The following is a 27,678-nucleotide window of genomic DNA, read 5'->3' on the forward strand; positions in this document are numbered from 1 at the left end:
ATGGCTGCTCTGTGCAGTAAGCCATTCTTGAGCTCCCCTGCAGTTTTTCTCCAGTCTCCTTCCCATTACGTTTCCATTCCTTCCTCTCTCCTCATTTCCCATCCTCGCTTCCTTCCCTTGCATGCCTCCCGCACCGACGACCTCCACACCAATGTTGCTCCCAGCTTGGATGTCTCCGTCTTCCGATTCACTTTAGGTCTTTGCTTACCTTTTTATCGCCATTAATCCACTGCTTTTTTGGCTGTTTACAATATGTTTTTCCCTTACCTCAATTTGCAGCAACACCTTACCAGCTTCATTTACATGATGCGCTCCATGTCCTTACTTGCAATGCAGGAATTCCTGGATTTGATGATTCTGACTTGCCTCGAGTAATTGGGGTAGCTTTTGGAGCTTTTCTGTTGCTAAATCACATTTTCACAGCAGATGTTATGAGCGCGGCGCAAATGGTGCGCATTTGTTGTTCTAAAGTCTGTTACAGTATGCTGCGCTCAAGGTGTTGCGAGTGTGATATGCTCCTTTGATAGTCGCAGAGATCAGAGTTCGTGGGATTCTTCAACGCAATTCTCTCCATCGGTCTTCCTTCTATCGGAAGGAGTCTAAACGTATGTTGTACACCACTTCTCTCTCTGATAAAATCTAGGCTGAGGGACAAACATAATTGTCTTGTTGAGGAAAGCAAGGGCTAGACACAAAAAGACTATGTATTAATTGTTCTATAGGACAGTGGTGGTTCTTGTTCAATCGTTCAAATACTACATCATTAGCTCCAACACTCTAAATTTAAAGTTGTTATTACTAGAAGGTAGTCTAGTCTTGTCTTCAAGGTCAATGCAGTTTACATATAGGCAACTACAACCATCTTCTGTCTGAAACTAACTGCACGCAGAATGGCTTGTGTGAATCTTCTTTCCTCAGCTGCAGTTCTTCCTGAGAGCAACACCTAGAGGAGATTGTGCACGTGCTTGGGAGAGGCTAGAGTAATCGGGGCCCTAGCTTGGACAACTCACACTCTCCATTACTGAGTTGCAGTTCCTGTACACGTTTAGCTCTCCTACATGGGGTGTATGAGCATGATGTAGTTCAGTTTTTTCCTTTCTAGCCTTCGGCATGCGTTAATAAACTCTCTCTCTCTCTCACCCCTTCTTTCCCTCCTCCCTTCTTTTCCTTCCCTCTACCTCTTCTGCAAGCGTTAATAATCTCTCTCTCTCTTCAACACCTCCTGACCCGCTATGCATCGAGAGCAGTTCCTCTTCGCCAGCGACCCTGTTGAGATAGTTGACTCTTATACATACCTGGGCGCTGTATTCTCAGGCCCGATCTTCACGATGCGCCTGGCCATGCAGGCCAGGATCAGCCGAGGTTATGCCGCTCTTGCCAGACTGGAGCGACAGTGCTACCACTCTCACTTTCAGGACCCGCGGACCAAGTCTCTTCTTTTTGATTCCTTGGTCCGCCCAGCAGGTATGTACAACAGCCCATGGTGGGGGGCTGACTTTCAGACACAGAGTGGGCACGCGTTGAGCGCCTACAGATACTGATGTTTGCTCGGATGATCCGCAGCAAACCATCGGTACCTCATTAGATCATCTTAGCAGAATTCGGCGCCTCACCAGTACAGCTTGATGTGGCCTTCCAGGCTATCACTTATCTACACAGGGTCAGGGACTTCAGCTCCTCTTCCGATGGTCGCTTCCGCCTACCCTGGCTAGCCCTATCCTCCTCTATGGCCTTATCTGCTGATGGGGACCAGCGATGTTAGTATAGACGCCTTTCCAGTTGGTTCACCCGACTGGGCCTCGACATGGACCAGTTGCCTCCTTTTCAGTATAGCCTCGACGCTCCACCATCCCCTTTCTCCCCCACTGACCAGGAGGTCAACCAGATCATCCGAGAGGACCTGCTTCAGCTTCACACCTGGAAGACTTGGTTTCTTCATCCCGAGCTTGTGCACACACTAGTCTTAGTCTCTTTAACCAGATTTGACCAGAGTTGACTTTGGTCAAAGTAGTTTTACTTTTATTGAGAAGTATCAAAACAGCATGTGATCTTGGTATTGGTCAAGGCGAGCTAAATGTGTACCATTCCGAATTTGGTTTAGTGGCTTGACCAAGCTCAAACATGTGTCTCAAAGATGAGTTTGTCAATTTCATGCACTTGTGTGGCGTGAGTTTGGAGACTGTTTGATGGTCTCTTGGCATCACCAATTGTGATTTATGCTAGCACACAATTGACTGGCTATTCTTTGACATAGTACGAAGGTTACAATGACTTCCAGGTTGAAAGATGTGAACATACTGCTGAATGTATGTCTGTGTTTCAATGGAGAAACTTTTCTAGCTTGTCTTGCTAGAGTTAGTCAGCTTCTGGCTGTATATTAGGGAGAGAGGGCTTCTGTGTGGGTGTGCCCGCCCAGAGAGAGATGTATATTGATTCTTTCTCACTGTGTTTTTGCATGTTAGTTGGGGCTCTAGCCAGGGCACAGTGCCAGGGTTAGAGGTTCAGTTAGTGGGCCTGGTATAGGCTGGTTCAGGGCATGGTAAGGGCCACAGTTTGGCTGGTAATCATGGCAGTCGGAGTCTGCAACCTGGCCTCCGACTGGTCGGGTTAATGGGCTAGGTTAGCAGCCTGGTCCGTCAGTTCACTACCAGTTCCCCCACCCTATGTATAGGGCACTTGGCCATCTTGTATTCTACACATTGTTGGCGTAGTTCCAGCCTGCTGTCGGTGTCCCTGCAGGTGCAGTTCAGCCTCAGTTACCAGTCCACCAGAGGTGCAGTTTAGCCTTGGGTTTGTGATCATTCATTGGAGGTTTCCTCAACAATATATGCAGAGGTTTTTTTGCATTCTCTTGTGCAGTTTATTCTCTCTCTATTCGCAGTTACTGTCTCTCTCCACTCACAGATCTGCTCTATATCTGTTCGTACGTCCCGTTGCACCTTGACATTGTATCAGAGCTTCAGGCTGACTTTGAGATATTAGTGCCGCCCATGTGCCATCTTCTCAGACGTTGCACATGCGGAAGCGTAAAATATGAGACAGCAAGAGAGAGAGAAAGAGTGTGACTCAGAGACGTGAGGCAAGTAGCTCTGGTTACTGCAGGGAAACTCTGCACAAACACATCCAATGGGGGAGGAAGACCCTATAAATAGGGCTGCCAAATAACCTTCTAGGGGCTGCCAAGTGGCTGACCCAGGGTCAGTCAGTCGATCCAGGTCAGGTCAGTTGACCTGATCCAGATCAATTCGGTTGACTTAAGTTGGTTGGTTAGTCGACTGACCCGACCAGTGTAATGAAGGAGGCAGGGTAGATTGGAGAAGGGGATAGAATTGGCAGGTGGAAGAGAGAGAGGAAGAGGGAGAAGGAGTGATTGAGGAAGGGGAAAGAGGGAGAGGAGGAGAGAGAGAGGGAGAAGGGTGAGGGGAAGAGAGAGATAGAGAGAGGTTGAGAGAGAGAGTGAAGGCAGCACGTAGGAGGGAGGAGAATGGAGTAGATAGGATTAAATGTCACACCAAAAAGCATCTACAATAAGGGGTGGATAGGGACTTATATAGTCCCTCCACATTTCCTACCTAAGAGGCCTCTAAAGGGCCTCTAAATTGGCCTCTTTTTCCCCTTCATTACAGCCATCAAAATTTTACAGCCTGGCTGTCCAAAAAGTGCAGCAAACAGCAAGTACTAATCAGCCCGGTAGGCGATAGGGGTAGTGCTGGACAATGCTCTTTGGCTGCCAAGAGTTCTCATCCTCAGGGAACCCCTTCCACTTGATGAGATACTTTATGTAGACCCTGTTTCAGAGTACGTGATCTTTGAAACCCATGATGCACTCCGGAACATAGAGGACGTGGCCATCCTCATCCATAAGTGGCAACTCTCTGTACTCAGAATTTTCCAAGTAATAAAGACCTTGGGGGGGGTCCAGCCCGATTGTTGTCCTGGGCCGTAGTGTGCTGTGTGTGAGAGAGAGGAATTGAGAGAGGGAGAGCTGTTTGCAATGTTTACAATGAGAGAGAAAGAGATGTTAGTATAGATGAAAGGTTCCAATTGGTATCATAGCATAGACTAGCTGCCTCATCGGGTGGCAACGGTCCTAGTAGGAAAGATATTGGTATCAAGTGCGGTTCTGATGTTGACTGCTTGCAAGGCGGATTGCATGATCGCGTCGCTCTAAACGGGAGATTGCGGGATGGCTCAACCAAGGCAATTACGCTTGCTGACGAGGCCCTCCAAGTATATGATTGCCTTTGATTTGACGAAAAGTCGAGCGTCAGCCAGAAATCCAATAGTGGTAGCCGTGCACGGCGAATCCCTGAACAAGGTGTCTCCATAGGTGTTTGTACGGCGAAGTTTTCACACAGGGTAAGCCGTGAGGTAGTGCATCCATTGCCAGACAGAGATGTCGACAAATAACTTCAATGAAAGCGTGAATTGCAATACACCGAGGCCTAGCTTCTGGTCTAGCTACCAGCCATCCTAACGATGACGACGGCTGTGCAATCGTGACATAAGACTATGAATCTGCAAATGAGCAGAAGATCGCACGGCAACTCTGGAACGTCCGATGTGAAACCCCGAAAGTTTGCGCCAACAAGTTGCTGATGTGATGCACATGTGGACGATGATGTGGCGAACATATGTTGCGTTGATGTGGCAGTGGACTGCACAATTTACCTGGCGATGACAAGTGGCAGTCCTTGCAGACAGATGCTGACGTGGCTGACCAGGTGTTAATCTAACTTAACCTTGGTTAATGACCTGGCTAGAGGTTCAGTTAGCTTGACCCAACCAGACCAGTCTGGTCACTGTAATAACCAGACTGCCCAGTTCAGTTACCTTGGTCAGTGGTTCAGTCAGTGGTCTAGTTACATACCAATTAGACTGTTCTTCCAACCAGACCAGACCAAGATTAGTCTGGTTAGAGTAACCAGCCGGTTACTCATCCAGTTACTGTTTAAAAAAAAGAAAGTTGCAGAGACAGTTTTGCCATCAGTTTCCACCTTCCTGTCAGAAAATCAGCAGGAAACAGAGAAAAATCAGAGATTTACAGAAAAATAAAGTATGCCTTTGTGCATGGAGAAGGGGAAACAATGCATTTTGAGTGCTTTCTACAGCAGTCAGGAAAAGGGGCAATACAGTAAGTGAATTCTCAAGAAACTTTGGGATTCTATGCATTGTACTGACAGCCCGACACTTGCGCAAGTGTGAATGCTGTACACCTCTTGTTGAGGTACTTTCTCCTTGAAAACAAAGGTTGAGTGCATCAGTTGCATACAAAGTGTGTGTGAGAGAGTTTGCAAAACCCAGATAAGTTGCAGCGATAGCTTCACAGCAGCATGCCCAATCATCCCATGAGGGAATGGCAAAGACTGATCAGGTACGGCAAGCAGAGGCTATGCAGATAAACAAAGGGAATCCCTACAGAGAGCTGATTACTCAGTTGGGAGAGGCAAGAATCGACTCTTTGTTTCGCAGGATGGTACAACCTCTCTTTGACAGAGCCAGAGAAGCCTCCCCTTGGAGCAAATCAGGTGGTGGGCAAAAAGCGATCCTTGAGTCCTACTCATTTTTCCACAAATGAGGTATCGGGGAAGAGTAAGAAAGAAGTCTCGCCATATGGACAACAAAATGAGGAAAAGAGAAGGTTCTCTCCAAGAAGAAAAAGGCGAAGCATTATCATAGTTCATCTAGTTCGTCTTCTTCTTCTAGCTCTACCTCTTTATCCTCGACATCATCTTCTTCTTTTGGATCCTCAGAGCCAAAGCATAAGAAGAAGAAGAAGAAGAAGAAGGTTGGCAAGAAAGCAGAGACTAAAGAGTTCAAAGATGGTGGGAAGTCGGTGAGATTTGCCACTTAACAATGGCTAGTATGGTCAAGCCGAGAAGGCAATGCAATTCATAAGGCAATTTGATGCTGCCTTCAGTCTGAAAAATTTCAGCGAGTCTTCAAAACTTCATATGGTTGGTTTGCACTTGACCGGTACATGCAGTGCATGGTGGATAGCTAAAACTGCTAATTATATAGCTCCCAAGAAATGGAAGGATTTCAAGAAAGCCTTTTATAAATAGTTTATTCCCAAGCAGTTTCGGGACCATGTTCTCCTTGGTTGGTAGAATATGCATATGGAAGCACAAGATACAGCTGAGTCTTATAATCAGAAATTTTGGGACTCATTTACAGGTGTCACCTTTCAAAAAAATCCCTAACAAGACTCAACTCAAGAAGTATCGGGCATGACTCACTCCAAAGATACAGGCCCAAGTGAACACTAAGGATATCAAAGATATTTCAGATCTTATGCATTCAGCCAATGTGGCTAGTCTTATGTATATGCAAGATCCTACTACTGTGCCTTCACTACAGGCGGGGATACCGAGAGTTAAAAATTCAAAAGTCAGCGACCCCAAGTCTAAAACAAGAGAGTTTCCCAAGGCTCAGAAGAGGGGATTTCAGTCTCAGAAGCTGAGGGGAAACCAAGTACAAAGGCCCTATAAGGGAAGACCACAATATACCCTTGAACAGATTGAAACTCTCAGGAAAGAGGGTAAATGCTTCAGATGCGCCAAAGAGGGACATGTGGCTGCCCAGTGCCCAGAAAAGCCTTTAACTCCAAAGGGAAAAGAGACAGAGAAGCCACGAGGACCGCATAAACGAATGGCAGGAGGAATTCTTGATGTACTAGGTCTTGTTTCAAACCTAGAGGAACGAGAATTGCTGCTATCATGGGGCAACATCAGAGACCAGCAAGCGCTGATTTTATTTGATCCAGGGGCTACAGATAACTTTATATAAGAGGATTTAGCCTTGAGGCTGGGAATAAAGACGGAGGAGTTGGGTAGGGCTCTAGATACTGACCAGATGTTGTGTGGGAACCTTGTGCTAGTCACTTCCTTGATAGAGAAGCTTCGTCTTCATGTATAGAGTTATGTGGATTAGGAAGACTTCTTCATCTCTCCACTGAAACATCACGATGTGGTTTTGGGTATGCCTTGGTTTCATCGCAAGGTAGTGAAGTTGACTCTTCTTGAGAGAGTGTTGGAGTTTGTACATAGGGGCAAAGTACAGCGTGTGGTTGCTAGGAATAGAGGGGAAACTATTCTCATTGTATCAAATAGTTTTGTTGCAAAAGAAATAAAGTTTGCAGTTTCAGCTTACATGGTTTTGGTAAAAGAGAGAGATGTTGAAATGCATTATGAAATAAGTGAGGCAGATCAAAATAAATTTCAGTTTCCTGAAAATTTTAAAGATTGCATTTCTGATGCTTTGCTAGGGGACGTACCCCCTGAGAGACCTGAAGATCATGGCATAGTATTCATTCTTGGCAGTGAGCCACCTAATAGGCCCCCATACGGAGTTGGTGCAACTTAGCGAGAAGAGACTATGGCCCAGGTGCAGGACTTGTTGTCCAAGGGGCTGATTCAGCCCAGTTCTTCTCCTTTTTGCTCCCCTATACTGCTTGTACAGAAGAAAGATGGTTCATTCCGTATGTGCGTCGATTACCGCGCACTGTACAAAATGACCATCAAGAATAGATTCCCTATGCCGCGCATTGATGATGTGCTGGATCAATTAAATGGAGATTCAGTTTTCAGCAAGATAGACTAAAAGAGTGGCTATCACCAAGTGAGGATATAGCCTTAGGATGTGCATAAGGCAGCGTTCCGCACTACTTTTGGGTTATATGTGTATCTGGTGATGCCTTTTGGATTCACTAATGCCCCAGGTACTTTCAATAGGATGATGGATCATATCTTCTGACCCTTCAGACAGCTCACAGGTACCTTCTTCGATGACATTAGTGTTTTTTTCCCAAGTCCGAAGAAGAGCACAAGGAACATCTTGTTACAATATTACAAGAGTTGAGAAATCACCAGCTCTATGCAAACATCAAGAAAAGTAAATTCTTCCTGGGAGAGATCCATTACTTGGGGCATATAATATCCAAAGATGGGATACGGATGGATCCACTAAAGATCCAAGCCATTCAGGAATGGCCAGAGCTGATACTGTGCATGAAGTCCGTAGTTTCCTAGGCCTGTGTTCTTACTATAGAAGATTTATCAGGCATTTTGTGGACATAGCTGATCCACTTCACGACCTTACTAAGAAAAATGCAGCTTTTAGATGGGGAATTCCACAAAAGATAGCATTCACCACACTCAAAGAGACGCTGACCGCAGAGCCAATCTTGATAGTTCCAGATTTGTATTAGCCATTCGATGTGGATTGTGATGCTTGTGGGGAATGTGTTGGGGCTGCATTGCATCAGAATGGTCATGTAGTGGCTTGTGAGAGTAGGAGACTCCGAGATGCAGAGAGAGATCTAGGAATCTATGAGAAAGAGTTGGTTGTAATTCATGCCATCCATACATGGAAAAGCATTATCTTTTGGGTGCAGACTTTAAAGTTAAAACATATCACCAAAGTTTGAGATACCTTTTGACTCAAACAAAGCTCTCCGAGAAGCATATGAAATGGGAAAACATGCTGTCAATGTATCATTTTCAGATTGTCCATACTGCGGGAGTTAGGAACAGAGTGGCAGATGCCTTGTATCAAAGACCCCAGGGGAACAATGTGACTATTGCTTATCATTGGGATATGGAAGAAATGAGGGAGCAATATGCCAATGATGCAGATTTTGGTGAGATTTTACAGCAAGTGCAAGAGGGGCAGTCTACCGGTCACTATTTCCTGAAAGATGGGTATCTAATGAAAGATGACTGCCTATGCATCACCCAGGAGATGAGGAAAAAGATTCTAGAGGAATGCCATGCACCTCCCTATGCTAGTTATAGAGGAATTACAGCAACAACTCAAGCGCTAGAGAGGTATTTCTTTTGGCCAGGGATGCGGAAAGATATACATCAATTTGTCACAGAATGCCTTACCTGTCAGAAAGTGAAATATGATAGACGGAAGGCATTTGGCCTACCTATGCCTCTTCCCGTGCCTAGGTACCGTGGGAAAGTATTGCAACGGACTTCATTTTTGATTTGCCAAGATCAAAGTCAGGGAATGATGGGATTTGGACTATCATTGATAGGTTCAGCAAGCAAGCTCATTTCATTCTAGTTCGCAAAACCATAAAGGCAGATCATATGGCTAAGCTTTTCATGGCACAGATCTTTAAGCACCATGGTATGCCTAAGTCCATTGTTCAGTGATCGAGATCCCAGAATGACCAGTCTGGAGAGATTTATTTGATAATATGGGGACGAATTTTCTTCTTCCTTCCATTCCCAAACAGATGGTCAAGGTGAATTAGCAAATTCTACCACGTTGGATATGCTGAAATGCTATGTGTTTGACCAAGGTTCAGACTGGGAAAAGTACCTACCATGGGTGGAGTTTGCTTACAATAATACAATTCACAGCTTCGCAGAGAAAGCCCCCTTTGAGGTCATCTATGGAAATGTGATTCTGCCACCTATCCCGAGGACCAAAGATGAAATATTTGCAGCAGATTAGTTTGTTAGAGACCTCCAGACAGCTTTCAGCCAAGTTCGGACAACGATTGAAAGGTCTCAAGAAAAGCATAAAAGAGCTGTAGATAAGCATAGGAGACAATAGCTCCTTTAGCCAGAGTAGATTGTGTACCAGACTGCCCTTAGGGCAAGGAATTTTACAGATACCTTGTAAAATTCAATAATTATTCGGCCTTGGATTCCAAGTGGATGGATAAAGACATGTTGTCTAATCATCCACAACTTTTGGATGTTTACAAAGAAGCTTTTTAGTTGAGGTCAACTGAATAGAAGCCGAGGGGATGTCACCAAGTTGTAAATATCCCAAAGTCAAAGCATAAGTTGATCATTTATTGATCCTAATTAATGAGTTGTTCATTTATTTAATTATGTTCAAAGAGTTACTTTCATTTGGTCAAAGTCTTGACTCCGGCCAAAGATACTTAACCTTGGTTAGGGAGACTCGGCTTCGGCTAGCATGATTAACCACGGTTAGCCAAAGAAATAAGGCGCTGACTCCGGTCAGTGAGTGTTGACTTCGGTCAACGAGACTTGGCTTACAACAAGAGGGTTTTCCTAATTTTAGAATTTGACACTTGGCATGTTGCTAAATGAATGAGCTTGAAGTTCTTTGTAATTACTCACGTTTTGGTATTTCGTAACAACAGCTCTACATTGAACTCTCTGTACTTAGAATTTTCCAAGTAATAAAGACCTTCGGGGGGGTCTAGCCCGATTGGTGTCTTGGGCCCTAGTGTGTGTGAGAGAGAGAGGAATTGAGAGAGGGAGAGCTGTTTGCAATGTTTATAGTGAGAGAGAAAGAGCTGTTAGTATAGATGAAGGGTTCCATACAAAGTGCCTGTAGTGACCATAAAGATCATAGCTGGACCATGCTCCATTAGATTATTATATGAAAATGCATGTTAGACCCAATGCCTTCTTACTCATTCATTTTATCATCTTTGTCTAGTGGTTTGGGAGGTAAGCCTTGGTGGACTTGAGACATTAGTGTATTTGAGCTTTTAGCCATGGTCTGTGGGATGTTTGACGGTGATACGTTAGTCATTCTTGCACTTTGGGCACTCACTCTTGGTCTAGAAGACAAGCATGTGTTTCACTTGAGGAAAATTTGAGTACAATGAAAAACTTCTAGCATGAAAGGTTGAGCGTTAGAAAGTCTGGCCTGGCCCTAAGTTTGACTTTCTGAAATAAATAACTGTAAGGACTGAGGGGTTTTGGGGTGAATTTTTAAAAGGCTAATTAAATAAATCCTAGTACCTACCGATAACTAAAGGGTAAGATTAGTTCTATTGTTTAACTAACCCCTAGTACCTGCTTGGAAGCGTGATTTCTAGTTGAATAACTTAATTAACTTAGAATTTTCAGAACTTTCTTAATACCTCAACTTAAATGCATTCACACCATATTCATCCACATATCAACAGAAAATAAAAGATGGAGACAGGTGCACCGACACCTGACTAGGTGAGAATGAGGCTGCCCCTTTAGAGGCCTAGGACTCCTTTAACCCTAGAACCTAGACAACTTGTATTGAACTCTAGACAACTCAGAATTCTACCAAATTGAGACCATCTTTCAGCTCTCGAAAGACTCTTGAAACTAGATACTCAAGGACTGGGTTTTGAGATCACTCCCAACTCACTAAGCTATGCGATCTAGATCCGCCCTAATCGACTAAGCATCAGAGCCTAACACACCAAGGCTCACCCGCAAGGCCGTTGAAGGTGTTAGGGAAGAATGGTTGGGTATGAAGAACCTTGTGGATGTGTGAAAAGCGTCATCAGGCTCGTACAACATGTTGGTAATTTAATACCAGGTGGAGGGTGATCCGGTAAGATAGTCACTTGACTCGTAACTTCAGTGGTGTGAAGTCCACCCCATGCACTAGCTTCCAACATCCTATCACTGAATGTGACTAATGGATACTGAAGATCCATGGCAACGCTGCAGATGGCAGAGAAAGACCATAGTGAAGATGGTGCATCACACTGAAGGCGACAAATTGCACTGAAGGTGACAGATTGCACTGAAGGCGATAAGAACTCTAAAGTCCAGAAAAGGTCACACTTAAGGTGACGATTGCTATACTGAAGATAGCATGCATGGTGATCAGCCATGAAAAGAGAGTACTCTAAGCTGCAGAAAGACATGTGCACATGGTAGCAGAAGACGCCCGGCCGGGATGTGAATCTTGCAATCAGAACTCACATAGAAGAATACACATGTGTAATTAGTATTATGAGATCTCAATAATGGAAAATAAAAATGTGGCCAAAAGAAAGAACCATGGTTACGTCCACATGTTAGGATGTGCTCAATTTACCTAGATTATCTTGCTTGCTTCTCTTTTTAGAGTTAGCTTTTGAGTTGTTGATTAGCCTTCTCCTTTAGTGCTAGCCTTTGTCACAGCTGAGTCTGCCCTTCACCTTTGGAGTGCTGCTAGAAACTGAGTACATATGTTTATGAGTGGATGTTGAAGTATGTGTGGGAGTGTGTGAGAGCATATGTTTATACTACACCCACGGTTGGGTGCTGATAATGTCAGTGGGGATGTCGTAGTAGCTAGTCTCTACTATGCGAGATGGAGTTTATGGTTTTCAACGTTATGAGTGACTATCATGAGATTGAAACTGCACTGTGTTGTGTTTTTAGAGGATGAGTTTGGGCATGTTCTTGGATTCATCTAGATATATATTAGCTTTTGAGCTTTCAGCTTTATTGGTTTTATGTTAACCTTGACAAATGTGTCTCTCCCCCCCCCCTCCCCAAAACATTATTGCGCATAGGCTACATGCTTTGGCACTCTCTTGCACTCCCTCAAGACAGCCAAACATCCCACTGCAATTTCGCTCATATCCTACTCTTTTGCTTATATCTCAACCACGAAGACTCATAATCTACCCACAGCTCCTCACCAAAATTGTTGCAAGGAACTTCTTCCTGCTGAAATCATCATGGCTACACTTTTACCTGGCTGAAGATTTCGATTTGCACCTAGACAACCTTTTCAAGAAGACTTGCTTGTGCTATCCACATCAAATTCATTTCCATACACTTGCTCTTGATAGATGAAGTTCGTGGCTGTTTTTGGTAACCTGCATTGACATAGGTTCTTTGTTCTTCGCATTTGAACCTGGTTGTCTGGACAAATGTCATGTTGGGCATTGACATATGTTCTATTTGGGCCTGGTTGTCAGGACAAATGTCATGTCAGGACAATGCTTCATATGCATGTTGGAGGATGGTGTCTAACTGTGCACACTGCTACCTTAATGTCTTCTCTTTTCCTTGTACAAAATGAGTTTGGATGTGTGTTGTATTTGCCTAGATTAATCATTTTATGCATGTGCACTTGCATGATTGGTTCTCTTGCCTAAACAATTTTCTTGGGATTTTTGTTTAAGAGCATCTCTAGTGCTGGTTTCTTTTATGGATGCATTGTAATTTGTAGTAAAACTCAACTTGGTTGTGTGTAGATATTGTGTGGTCATGTGATTTGCACCTTCTTTTTCTTTTCAAGCTTTGTGTAGTTATTCTTTTAATTCCCTTTTGTACAAATCTTGTAGGGACAAATGTCAACAAAACTGGCAACTTCAATGCCAAAAAGCAAGCAAATTTTTGTTTTGGGCAAGGATCTCTTGGAGGCAGAGAAGGAAGATTTAGCGTGGGGATCTTACATGCTATTAAAGAATACAAAGGCTGTGTCCGTGGTTTGTGCAACAACCATGCCTTCATGAGGAAGCTAAAACCTCTCTCTCTCTCTCTTTCTATGTGCATGCATGTGCACATTTGTAGCACTTATACACTCAGCATGACATCTTTATGCACATCATTCTGCTTCTTACTATCTAAATATGTTGTAGGCTATTTGGAATGGAGAATTAGTGTGTGCTCGAGGCCTTTGGGGTATTCCCATTGAAGTTGAAGGAGATGTTTTGGAGTGGCTAGAAGAAACGCTGAGGAAGACAACACTATTCACATGCGAGACTCCACTATATTTACCTAGTAAAGCTGGTAAGAATTTTTCTTTTCATACACACACACACACATTTTTTTGGGGTGAATTTATTGTATTTATATTAGAGAACCCATTGCGTAGACCGTATGAGTTTTTTAGAGCATCATTATGACAATCTCTATATGATGCTTGTTTTGAGAATGAGTTGGATGTCTCTTCTCTACCTGCCCCACTCGGGACCGTACCTTGTAATAGTTGGTATGATGATGAGTGCAAGGCTTTACGCCGTCAGCTCAGATTCGAAACCCAAAACAATCTTCCAAGCGAACTAGAATGCTACACGAGTATCGTCGACTAATACGTAGAAAGAAACTAGATCTCGTTCGTCGGAACTACTGAACATTTTGTTTAGTAACAACAAAGGACTTTTGGCGGAGATTTCTAGAGGGACGGTCCCCCTCACCACTCACTGACACTTAGGTCTTGTATAACTATGTACGCACACTACATGACATCCCAAATCAACCAGTCCCTGACCTCTCAAATAGGTCACGTCCCACATCCTGCACCCTCTTCACTAAGGGGGGAGTGAAGGATGCCGTAATGAAACCTTATAATGGCCGAGCGAAGGATCATGAGGGGCTATGCACTGAGTTCATTGCATATGGGATTAACATCCTAGCCCTGATCTTAGCAAAGCTCTTTAATGAAGCTGTTTGTTTGGGGTTTCCACGCACCTGGACCATTAACACTATTTCACCCATCCACAAGGCAGGGGATCCCATGAGCTCGGAGAATTACATGATTATTATGATTGGACATGTCATGTCCAAGATTTATGCATCAGTGCTTGATTCCGAGGTCAATCGATTTGCAGAGTGTCGAGGACTTAGAGCAGCTGTACAGGTTGGATTATGGCAGGATCATGGAACCATGGATCACATTCTCACGCTCAGGTGTATCATGGAGGAGGCGAGGGCATAGAAGCAGAGGGTTTACTGTTGCTTTGTGGATTTTCGTAAAGCATTTGATACGGTCCCGAGAGCCTGCCTCCTCCGGTGTCTATAGGATTTGGGTTATGACCAGGAGATCATTTGGACTGTCATGGCACTTTACGAGAGTCTCAGGTAGAGTCCGGGTGGGGTCTGGGTGGACAGATGAGATCATGAGCACTATTGGGCTTAAATAAGGGTGTCCTTTATCACCTACCCTGTTTGGCCTCTACATTGACGAGCTTGAGACAGTGATGCAGACATGGGGGGGATGGACTCTTGCTGGATACTGTTGTATACAGATGACGTGGCTTTTTTGTCTTCCTCAGCAGAGGGGCTCCAGAGACACCTTGACGCACTAAGTTTTTTTGTGAGTTTCATGATTTGAAGGTCAACCTTGGTAAAACCAAGGTTATGATCTTCAACATCTCGAGCTGTCATGCACAGCAGCAGTTCATGTTTGATGGGTCACTTGTTGAGATAGTTTCATCATACAAGTATCTTCGGGTTGTCTTCTCCGGACCCATCTTTACTATCAGACCCACGATGCAGGACCACCTGGACAGGGGATATGCTTCATTGGCCAGACTAGAGAGACATTGCTTCTGCTCGCACTTTCAGGGTCCCACAGATCAAGGGGCTACTCCTTGGTCCGCTGTATGGCAGCCCTTGTTGGGGGCCAATCTTGTCGGATATAGAGAGAGCTCGTGTGGAGCGGCTACAGGTTCTCATGCTATCACGGATGATTCACAGTCACCAGATCATTCAGGCTGAGTTTGGGTCATCCCCATCACAGCTAGATGCTGTATTTTACGTCATCACGTATCTGTACCGAGTCAGTGAGTACGGGGATTACACTTATGGGCGCAACATAGTACCTTGGCTAGCCCTGTCCTCCTCTATGGCTCTTCCGGCAAGAGGGGACCAGAGATGTTGGTATGCATGCACAGAGAGATGGTTTGAGCGACCAGGGCTCCACATGGATAGACTCCCTCCCTTCTAGTACAGTATGGATGCTCAGTTTTCTCCCATCCTATCACACGAGGTCAACCAGGTAATCCGTGAGGATCTCTTACAGCTTGTTCGGACTCTGCCCAAAACCCTATGGAGTGCCATAACAACCCACATGATCTCTTGGTTGTAACCCAGCTCTTGTAGCCCTCTGAAGAGGCAAGTCCTCGGTACTGTATCAAAGGCTTTGCAAAAATCCACAAAGCAAAAGTGGGCCCTTTGTCTCCATGTCCTATATATATATATACATGTACATATATATACATACGTGTACATACCTACATACATATACATATACATACATATGCATATGCATATACATGAATATGTATATGTATATACACATACACATACACATACATACACACACACACACACACACACACACACACACACACACACACACATACATATATATATATATGCATATGTATGTGTATGTACATATATATGTATATATATGTATGTATGTGTATGTACATATATATACATATATATGTATATATGTATATATATGTACATACACATACATACATATATATATATATATATGTATGTATGTGTATATGTACATACACATACATATGCATATATATATATATATATATATATATGTATATATGTATATATATGTGTGTGTGTGTGTATGTACATATATATGTACATACACATACACATACATACATACACACACACATATATATATGTGTGTGTATGTATGTATGTGTATGTACATATATATGTATATGTGTATGTGTATGCATATATATATATATATATGTACGTGCATGTACATGTATATGTACATCTATATGTATATATACATATATATGTATATATATAGAGAGAGAGAGAGAGAGAGAGAGAGAGAGAGAGAGAGAGAGAGAGATACATACATACATACATACATACATACATACATACATACATACATACATACATACATATATATATATATATATATATATATATATGTACATACACATACATACATATATATATGTACATACACATACACACACACACACACACACACACACACACACACACACACACACATATATATATATATGTACATACACATACATACATACACATACATGTGTATGTGTATGTACATACATATATATATATATATATATATATGTATGTATATGTGTGTATGTGTATGTACATATATATATGTATGTATGTGTATGTACATATATATAGATATATATATATATATGTATGTGTACATATATATATGTACATGTACATATGTATATATATATATGTACATGTACATATGTACATGTCCATTTGCTTTGGCACTGCCAGTGTTCTAGGAATCTCCTCGGGAGAATTTCAGATCATCTTCGGCTCCGTTTCTCGAGTCACAGATTTGGGAAACATTTTTGGTTATTTGGCAGATTTATGAGGTCTTTGTCTCAATACTCACTACTTCTCTCTTGGGGGAGATATTGGGCTCTTTGGACAATCTGGAGTGAGCATAACATGGCATACTTGGGTCGGCAGATTCACAAGTCATATGAATCTTTCCGAGCCTCATTGCGGCAATCCTTATATGATGCCTGCCATGAGGGTGATATAGATGCTTCTTGCATAGAGCTTTTCTTTTTATGTTTCTGATCTTCGGGATACTCTCCATTTTGGAGACTTCCCATCTTGTAAATTTATGAGCATATAAATAAAGCACTGGATATTACTTTAAAAAAAAAGTGTGTGTATGTGTATGTGTATGTATATATATATTTGTATATATATCTATCTATATATGTATATATATCTATACACACACACACACACACACACACACACACACACACACACACACACTTTTTTTTTTGGTAAATACACACACACACACACACACATATATATATATGTATATGTATATGTATATGTATATAAATGTATATGTATATCTATATGTATATCTATATCTATATGTACATATATGTATATGTATATCTATATATATATATATACGTACATATATGTATACATATACATATACATATACATATACATATACCCTATTTATATGTATATGTATTTGTATATATAATAATGCAAAGAGCTAGACTAGTGGATGGTCTTCCACATATTGCAGATAGTGCTGAACTCTGCGAAGCTTGCATGGAGGGCAAGGAACACCGAGAGGCATTCTGGAAGGAGGCTATGGAGCAATCCAAAGTTCCTCTTTAGCTGGTATACTCAGACATATGTGGAAAGATGTCCACGACATCACTCTCAAGAGTTGGGTGTTGTCTAACCTTTACAGACGATTTCAACATAATGACTTGGATTTATTGTTTGTTTGCTAAGAAGTCTCATGCCTTCACCAAGTTCCAAGATTGGAATGCACTTTTTGAGAAAGAGTCAGGGAAGAAGATCATGTACTTAGGGGGAGAGTTTACCCCAGAGGCTTTCGATGCCTATTGCAGGAAGGAAGAGATCAAAAGACAACCAACTATGCCACACATTTCAACAGAATGGGGTGAGGCAGTCAATACAGCTGTCTGCATCTAGAATAGAAGTAAGGACAAAGCAGTGGAAGGGAAGACTCCATACGAAGCGTATTTTGGTAAGAAGCCTGTAATTTCTCATCAAGGGATTTTAGGTTCTGATGCATAGGTGAATGTACACAAAGAAGACAAAGTTGGATCCCAAAAGCAAGCGGCGTCTCTTCCTTGGGTATACTGAATGTCACGTACCGGTTGGAGGATGCACATGTGTGAGAGAATGATTCAGAATTAGAGAAGTATTGGCCCTCCCTATGGGGTGGAAGGAGTGCCCACGTGAGTGTACTTTTGCTATTGACCACTCTTCCATGCTCATGCAATCCCCCAAACCACATATGAATGCATAATGGCTCATACACACATTCCATGCATACGAGAGGTCACAACCTCTCATGCCTCTTGGGATCCATCCCTTAGGGCATACCCCATTATTCTACCCTTAGCCTATGACTCTTTTATGCCTACCATTTATTAATGCACCCATTTATTCCTACCCATTCCTATCCTAGGACCGCATTTAGCCATTTATACCTACCCAGCCTACCTTCTAATTATTACATTTGATCCTTCTAGCCTAATACATTCTAGACTACGTGGAGCAGTGGAAGCTAACCAAAGAGTATGGTGCTCCAGAATCACAAATTGGTAAATTGAAATCCTACGTCTTTCCTTAGTCTGTACAGTAAATGAACAATGCTAGAGAGAGATGTAGAAACAGCAATATCTATTTGTCCAATATAGACCAATTCGTATACAAAAGAAAGAGTGCTGACTATATGTGGACCCTTGTTTACTCAAAACCTGCTCTCCTACTTCCTAGTGGCACCTCCAAAACACTCAGCCTTTTTCACTCTCCTAGAGCTTGTGTGGGCCTCCTAATGGTACCCTGCAATCACACCACCTTGCTGCTGCCTCGGACAGCCTATCATAAGGCAGTGCTTGCTCCTGGATCCTCGACCTTCTTGCTGCTGTGAAGGCAGCCCAATGGTGATGGACAAGTCTCCCTTGATTCTGTCTTCCCTTGCAGCTGTGAAGGCAGTCCCTTGGTAAAGATTCTTGCAGTAGATCTTGACCTCCCTGCTGCAGTGGTGGCAATCGAGGCACCAAACTCCTTGCACAATAGAATAGAGAATGCCCCATCCTTGGGGCCTTTTTATAGGCTGGAACTCCAGCCAACCTGCCTGACTGGAGGATCACATGAAGGCTGGATTCAGGATTCTTAGGTACCTTAAGGCACAACAAGCTATGGAATCACATATATAGCTTTGGTAGTGAACTTGGATGATTCTGTGACTTCGATTGGGCTTGAGATTGTGACACACGGTGCTCATGTTTGCAGAAGGTGCGATATCTTTGGTAAGCAAGAAGCAACCTACAGTTGTGCTAACAAGGCAGCTTGTTTGGCAGCATGCGAGTGGATTTGGCTCAGATGGCTATTGGAGGACATGGGAGAGAGGTCTTCAGGAGGGGTGACGGTGATCATGTGCGACAACATGACTTGCATTCACATTGCCAAAAACCTGGTGTTCCATGCTCATACGAAGCATATGGAGGTTCAGTAACACTTCATTAGAGAGATGATCCATGACGAGGTCGTGAAGTTGCTTTATTGGTCAACAGAGGAGGACATCTCTGATTTTTTTACCTAGGCTCTTCCTACAACTTTTGCATCAAGTATTAAGGCATTACTTGTTAACTAGGTATGCCACAAACTTGTTTATCTGAAAAAATGAAGGAAGACCAAATATTCTAGGTTATCCAGTTGCCAAAAGCTGATTTTGTAATCATATAGGCCTATTGGTGAACAGAGTCCATGTGCGAGAAATGAAATCCCATACATTTGTTGCTACCACACATGCAATCAAAGTGTCCAAGCATGTCGTACAAAAAGCGCAATTATCAAAAGCAGTCCGCCACTTTTGCAATCGCTGTCCCATGGGTAGGTCTCCAACTAGCATGTGACAGATAAACACCTTCCCTTGATATGGAATCTTAGAGCACCAACTATGCAAATGTACTTCCTTTCCCTAGGCCTTACTCTCCGGTGTATACCATACCTGATTAGCCTTTTGAGTGAGCCAATGCTTTTGTTTCACCATCATATGGTACACTTGATTTGTTGTATGGTGGACTATGTCTTGAGGGTCACTAAATACCCAATCTAACAAAGGTTGCTGGTCCTCCACGTGAATAAAAGTTACCAAATGATGTATGTGCTGCCCTTGCCGCCTTGGATTTTCCGAAATCCCTCGCCTTCTTGGATTTCCCGAAATGACATTAAGCGACTTCTATGGGGCAACAAAGCATCCCAGATTATCACTAATCCCAACTGAGCCATTCTATTGAATTTTGGCCTCTCAATCGATTTGTCAGGCCACTCCAAAAGCACACACCTCACTCGCCATAGAATTTGATTGTAACTTGTGATGAGAGATCTTCCATTCCTCCTTCCTTGAGATCATCAAATGAGAAAGGAGAGGTGAAGTTGCTACACGAACTTGTTTGGAACCATTCATTGCATCCCACCGTGTACCATAAATCTTGGTCTTACCATGCATACTCTATGAGTTCTTTAGCCATTGCCACCCATGGCTCTTGAGATCCAATATATTGGAGTAAAAGACATCTCCTAGCGACAATATGTAATTGGAGATCTAAGAGGCTTACTCTCTTTGGAGAAGTAACGTGCTCCCAAGAAGTCCATTGCTTTTTTCTAGAGCATAAATCTAATGGGCTGCTATGCAAAGCTATGGTGGTCCATGGCAATAGAGCCTTGAAAAAAGAACTTTGAGCGGAACATGCATAGGTCAACCTTGAGATTTCCCGTACACAAACTTGTCATTAATCCTTGTAGAAGTCCATGCTTGCAAAGCTTGTGAGTCAACATCAACTCCAATTGGATAATCCATGTGATGCGTGATACGGTCTGTTTTTATGATTTTCCCATTCCATCTCAAAAAAGGTAATGATCTCTCTCTCTCTCTCTCTCTCTCTCTCTCTCGATGCTGCATTTCAGGTCATCACGTATCTGTACTGAGTCAGGGAGTATGGGGATTACACCTGTGGGCGTTGTAGGTGACACAACCCCGCAGGATCTGACCCTATCACTGACCTAGAATCTCATCCTCGATACAACCAGAATCATAGCACAGGTGCCTCGATCCTCCTGACCACCCCCGAGCACGTGGGCTACAGCTCGACTAATCCATAGGCCCGTATCTAACCCAGGCGTCCCATACCACATGAGCCCATCTAGAAGACCTTCGATACACCACCTATGATCCGCCATGTAGATGGCCAGAGTCCCGGCCTGGATCTAAGCCCCATCCCTGAGTTGAGGAGCGCTCAACTGATCTACACAATAGCACTGTCCCTCCCTCTATATAGAAGGAAACCTGCTATAGATAGCACAATGCTATGAATAGCTCCCTCCATATAAAGCGAGCACTATATATGAATCAATCTCTATATATAGCAAACTCGGCTAAAAATAGCCATCCAGCCCTATGCTATCCCGTAACCCATGTTAACCTGCTATCCAACCCTAGGTACACCATGCACATGACATACTCCCCTTCCTCTAAGAACTCACTCTTGAGTTCACCAGAAATCCCGAAAACTCTACGTGAAGATGAGTCCATGCAAATAACTATACTCTGACTATCAGTTTGAGTGTGCTATACTTTCCATGAGATTCAAATCAAAGAAAATCTAAGGCCAAAGCCACAATCTTTGATAACTAACCCAAGGAAAGTAAATCTCTCAATCTAAACAAGGTTATGTATCATCGAGTATTCTCCTCGAGAAATCAAGTAACGCCTGAATCCACAGAGTTAATTCCATTGACATATCCGTACACAAGCATGGTAAAATCTGTACCTGAAGGTAAATGATTCTATCAACCTTATCTATTGAGTATCCTTGAACTCAAAATCTTAGGTTGAGATCGAGGAATCATTGTTCGAATATCCATATCAATTGAACCCCTCGAGGCCAATTTTTGGGTTGCAATTTCTATCAACCCTAATTCTTGAATTACTTAGTATTATGAAAATCCCTCAACGGAATACCCTTGTAATCCAAATTCTTGGGTTGAAATACATGACAAACTTTCCATCGCAGAACAATTAGTTATCAGTTCATAACTCATGATGGAAGAATCTTCATGGAAGTATCAATGGGCAAAATCCTGACCAAAGATATGGTCCCCTTGATCTATCCTCGAAATGCCCCTACATGAGGATAATCAGAAAAAATTCAGCTGGCTATATCCAGTCAATGGTACTGTTCTAGACATGTATATAGTCAACCATCGTAGGAATAGCATCCTATGTGATCCAAAGACTACGGAAACATACAATCCGAAATCTCTTAAAACAAGATCCACTATCGCATATCCTGTATAAACTTGTGCACAACAAAACCGCTCCAATCACAGGATCATCCAATTCTTAGGATCTCTTATCTAGGAACATCAAGTTCCAAACAAGGCACTGACATACCATCATCAGAAGATATGCGGTAACCCTCCCTGAGATTGAGTCTAGACTATAAAGCTCCAGGGTTGAACCTAAAAAATACATGGCTTCTCTCAGGGTAAAGAAGGTTAGTCAGCCCTTGTAAAAAAACAAAATCTAATCAGGTTGCCCCCAATTCAATTCAGCCTACTTGTACTTCACCCTAGAGGTCCTTGGGTATTATTTCACGCTGGATTATACCACCACATCAGAGAATCTTAAGTGTAACATACCTTAGTGTCCCATACCACCAAAGTATACTGCAAATAAAAAACTCAGTAAACAATATGAATGAATCAGGTAGCCAATCCCTCTTCAACTTAGATGATCCCAGATTGAGTCAGGGTGGTAAATCCGTATTGAATCCTTTTCTTAATGTGATTATATCACCCCCTTGTGTTACAATACCCCAACCAATAGGTCAAAGAAGAAAACAGCAGGTAGCATCCCTAACAACTCTTGAATCCTGACTATCCATGACCTCGGGCTAAAAGAGTGAGAATCAGAATGACCCCGCCTTTGGACATGATTCAAAGAAGGTATCCATCAAGACTCATCCTGGTCTAATCAATAAGAACCTTCATATGTCCAAACGGTAACTCGAAGAAACGCCATAACTCACAATCACATCGAGATCAAAACTTCAAATAGAAACGAAACAGGAATCTACGCACCAAGATTCGAGAAAGGGAAATCCAATTGTCTTAGTTAAGTCCAGTTTAAGATGTAACAAAGTCTCAGGCATCCTCAATGTACCATATATCTAAAAAACTGCAAGATATATGGAACAAAAGTACACGTTATATAATTTGAAAAAACCAATCAAATTATAAATGCTACTAGTTACAAATCAAACCCAAATGAACCAAAACTTGGTCAATTTAATAACAAGACAGTCTACAATTCATACAAAATTGGGGAGCTTCTTGAACCAAACGTGGTTCAAAAGATCCAGTCGAGCCAAAAAATAATTGGGTGTCGGCCAAAACTGAGGATTTGAACCTCTTCATCGCTTCTCAATAACTCGGAAGCGGTATAAAGACTCTAAAACAAGCTGTCTACATTTAGAACAGCATGAGCCTTCTTCAATATATTTCTGGTACTGGGGTTTTATAGTGGTGAAGAGCTGCCTAGAGTTCATCCATCAAGGAATCCATCTCTCGTAGCAGGTCATGAGGTCTACAAGGAATAATCTAGCCTCATCCTCCATCTCAATAAAACAGTAATCCAACGTAGGTGTCTCATTACTTTGATGTCCTTCCATGGCTGGAAAATATATCGCACGGGAGAGGGACTAGAAGAAAAATAACTGCGTCCAAACGCGTGCTCTTCACACTAACCAAAAGAGAATCTGGGGCTGCGTGGAATCAAGGAAGAAGGCGAGTAGAGGACAGCAAGAAAGATGGCGGAATCTGATAGGCTGATCTCAGACGGAAAGAGGGTGGGAAATTCGCCTTCATGCGCTGAAGTGCTGAAGTGAGAAAGAGAGAGAAATCCCGGGTATATAAATAGCTAGGAAGGGCCATCAAAAGCTAGGCGAATTTAGGGTGGGTGCTTGATTTAGAGCAAGTGCTTTCCTTGCTAGAGAAAAACAAAAAAGCAACCTGCTTTTTTAAACCAAAAAACAGTCTCGCTTTTAATAGATCTGGTCCCACTTTTCTCCAGCCAGGCAAAGATAGCCAAAACGTGCTAAAATCAGGCCATACGCTCCTTCCCAAAGCCAAGCGCCTGCCCCAATCACATCGCCCCTATCTCTGATGCCCGAATCTCCCAGACAAGCCGTTCTCTGGCTTACGAACGCCCCCTCTTTCCTCCTACTTCTGAACCGCAGCAAATCTAGGTCTCTAGGGTAGGAATCTCATCCTTGAGAACCTAGAGCGAATTCTTTCCCTAACCAGCCTACTGTCACGCGTCCCCACACAGCCAATCACATCAACAACCCAAGCGTGGGAAGTTATAGGTCAGAAACGATCCATCCTCATATCTCTTGCTGAAAGCATAAGTCTTCTCATCGCCTACCCTTCTCAGGGAATCACGATTTCCAAACACGTAGCAACCGAGAGAGAGCACGCAGCCTATGGACTTCTATCTCTTCCACAACTCTCCCAATCATGAGCGCACATCATCAGCCAACGATTCAGCCCATACATGAGCGGAAATTCAGATTTGCAAAAGCAATCTCAAAAAAGCGTACCTGGAAGACATCTTTTCCGCATACCTCGCGTTGAATTCAATTGTGATAGGATGGCTCTGATACCAAATGACACGACCCTGCAGGATCTGACCCTATCACTGACCTAGAATCTCGTCCTCGATACAACCAGAATCATAGCACAGGTGCCTCGATCCTCCCGACCACCCTCGAGCATGTGGGCTACAGCTCGACTCATCCATAGGCCCGTATCTAACCCAGGCGTCCCATACCACCTGAGCCCGTCCAGAAGACCTTTGATACACCACCTATGATCCGCCATGTAGATGGCCAGAGTCCCGGCTTGGGTCCAAGCCCCATCCATCAGTTGAGGAGCGCTCAACTGATCTACACAATAGCACTGGTCCTCCCTCTATATAGAAGGAAACCCGCTATAGATAGCACAATGCTATGAATAGCTCCCTCCATATAAAGCAAGCACTATATATGAATCAATCTCTATATATAGCAAACTTGGCTAAAAATAGCCATCCAGTCCTATGCTATCCCGTAACCCATGTTAACATGCTATCTAACCCTAGGTACACCATGCACATGACAGTAGGCTACCATGGCTTGCTCTGTTCTCTTCTATGGCACTTGCAGTAGGAGGGGACCCGAGGTGTTGGTATGCAGGCACAGAGAGATGGTTTGAGCGACTTGGGCTCCATATGGATAGACTACCTCCCCTCGAGTACTTTGGTCACTCGCAACCCACTCAGTGGGTTTTTTAACTTGGTTGCTTTGATGGCACATTGCATGGTTGCCCTTTGGCCTCTAGCTTGCTTCTTGATCGGAAGCATGTCCTTTCTCGCTTGGAATGGCATGGCCACGATTCTCTGATGGGAAATTCCTTAAGGGCTGAAAGCATTCACTGGTCAAAAGCTTTTCAACCTCCGCTCGCTTTACAGGAACCTAGATGTTCCTATTTTATTACCTTCAAAGGAATTAATTCTGTTGCGGATGTCATTCATGATGATGGAACTACTTTATTTTTTCTCTCGTAGCCACACGGTATGTCTTGGGATCTCATAATCGTCCTCTATGGCACAACATCGCTTGTATGCTTTCACCTTTTGTCCCAATTTCTCCTTTGGAACTTCAGGATAGGCTGGAGGATTAGATTTTGACTTGTATGCTCCGTTTTCTCCCCTCCTATCACATGAGGTCAACCAAGTTATCTGTGACGATCTATTACAACTACACACGTTTCAAACCTGGTTGGGACCGAGTGAACTCCCAGTGAAGCTTATCTTCTATAGAGATAACTTCTTAGATACCACATTGGAGGGTTTCATTGACCCACCAAGATACACGTAGATTCACCTATGCCACTTGTTGAGGATCTCTCTTGGGCAGTTCCGGATCTCTTCACACAGACTTCGTATCGAGAGAGGTAGAGCAGAGCGACTACCCAGGGAGAGGCGCATATGCACACTGTGTGACATGCATGAGGTTGAGACAGATGAGCATTTCATCTTCAGGTATCCTGTTTACTATGAGATTCGAGGGCGTTTCTACTGCCTCTTCAGAGATAGCTATGGGATTTTGGCCCGACTCCTCTCCTACCCAGACCAGTGGTGTTTGGCAGGTTTCATTCATGAGGTACTTAGACACCGCGAGAGGATACTCTGAGCACGGAGACATGAGCATACTTTTTCTTTGGTTGATACCTCTTAGAGCTCTATCACGGAGTTCTTTCAGCGAGATCACATGGACCCCCACGAGACGAGGCCCTGACATGATCGTGACTCGGAGCCTGTGACCCAACAGCTCAGACAGAGGGTTGACACTTTGATCACACTTGGGGACATCCCCTCCTTGTTTAGAGTCAGAGCTTGACGGACGGGGGTCACAGTAGCCTTGGTTAGATGCAGAGCTACGACCAGTAGACGTGCCAGGATTGCACCTTTTAGTAGCCGACAACACTCTATTGCCGACTTCATGCCTCCATTGGCTCATGCACCCTGATGTCTTGCTCCTAATGATGATGATGATGATGATGATGATGATGCTGAGATTGATATATAGTCGACCATTGACTTGACTATGTTGTACTTTCGACTTCGTACTACCATTATGCATTTTTTGCATTTTGCATTGGTGTGGATGCTCGTTTAGTAGCTCCACTACCACAACTCGTTTGTACCAGGTTTTTCACAGTCTCATAGACCCATCGGTCTTTCGAAGACTTTGATAAACTCTCTCTCTCTCTCTCTCTCTCTTGGTTGGACCTACTTTAGTTATACATTACGAGCTTAGGAGTTCCTTCAGTTTTTTCGGGACCACTTCTTGAGAGTATTAGAGCATGGGCTGATCTTTAGGCCTTAGTATCTGGAGGATAGAGGGGTTACCCATGCGTTGAGAATTGCCTTAGGACAGATACGGGTCTTGTCTCACCTTATCTCAAGGCCCATGAGGCCTCTTGAAGATGTTAATACAACTTTCGTTCTTTCTCTCTCTCTCTCTCTCTCTCTCTCTCATGTGCATTCATGTGTGCATGTGTGCATATGCACGTGGTGTGGGTGCTTTTTTTCCATAGTTGCTTGTAACTAAATTGTGTTTCGTAGGATGAGCAAGGTGCACAAAAGTACAATGTATTTCCATATGAAAGATGATGAATATTCGAATATAAATTGTGAATTTGGTTGTGCAGATAAACAGGGTTGGAATATTGTACCAAGTGGAGCTATGTGTTTACTCCTTCAACCTTTCAAAGGACTCCATTCAGGTATAGATGTAGATTTTGAGGCCAAGAAAGGATTCATTCTCATTTTGTCAAATGTATCCAGTGCTTTTAGTGAGAAAGATAGAACATGGATATCTTTGTTAACAAGGAAGCTTTCAAAATATACTATCAAAAGCAGCAAGTAAGATGCATGATAATTGTTCAATGGCAAGCATAAGAGCACATTCTAGTTATTAAATTGGAGGCATATGATGATTAATTTTTAAAAAAGCAAGTGCATTACCTATGAGATAATTTCATTGATGTA

At 43.1% G+C, this 27,678-nt stretch overlaps 1 protein-coding gene across 1 annotated transcript; it reads left to right on the top strand.

The window, feature by feature from the left end:
* Positions 1-27,678, top strand: HCF208 (chaperone (DUF2930)). Its single transcript, XM_087371659.1, has 6 exons — positions 1-196; positions 337-449; positions 528-605; positions 13,052-13,195; positions 13,349-13,499; positions 27,339-27,678. Exons 1-6 carry the CDS (start codon positions 1-3, stop codon positions 27,554-27,556), a joined length of 900 nt encoding a protein of 299 aa, XP_087227785.1. The 3' UTR covers positions 27,557-27,678.

Source organism: Dipteris shenzhenensis, chromosome 33 (genome assembly GCF_047967505.1).
Source record: "Dipteris shenzhenensis isolate YYH24624 ecotype China chromosome 33, Dip_SZ_1.0, whole genome shotgun sequence".
In the NCBI taxonomy this organism is placed as follows: domain Eukaryota; kingdom Viridiplantae; phylum Streptophyta; class Polypodiopsida; order Gleicheniales; family Dipteridaceae; genus Dipteris; species Dipteris shenzhenensis.

Excerpts from the sequence above, each read along its gene's own strand:
- HCF208 (XM_087371659.1), top strand. The coding sequence starts at position 1 with ATGGCTGCTCTGTGCAGTAAGCCATTCTTGAGCTCCCCTGCAGTTTTT. Across the intron at positions 450-527 it reads TTATGAGCGCGGCGCAAATG|TCGCAGAGATCAGAGTTCGT; the intron begins GTGCGCATTTGT and ends CTCCTTTGATAG. Across the intron at positions 13,500-27,338 it reads ATATTTACCTAGTAAAGCTG|ATAAACAGGGTTGGAATATT; the intron begins GTAAGAATTTTT and ends TTGGTTGTGCAG.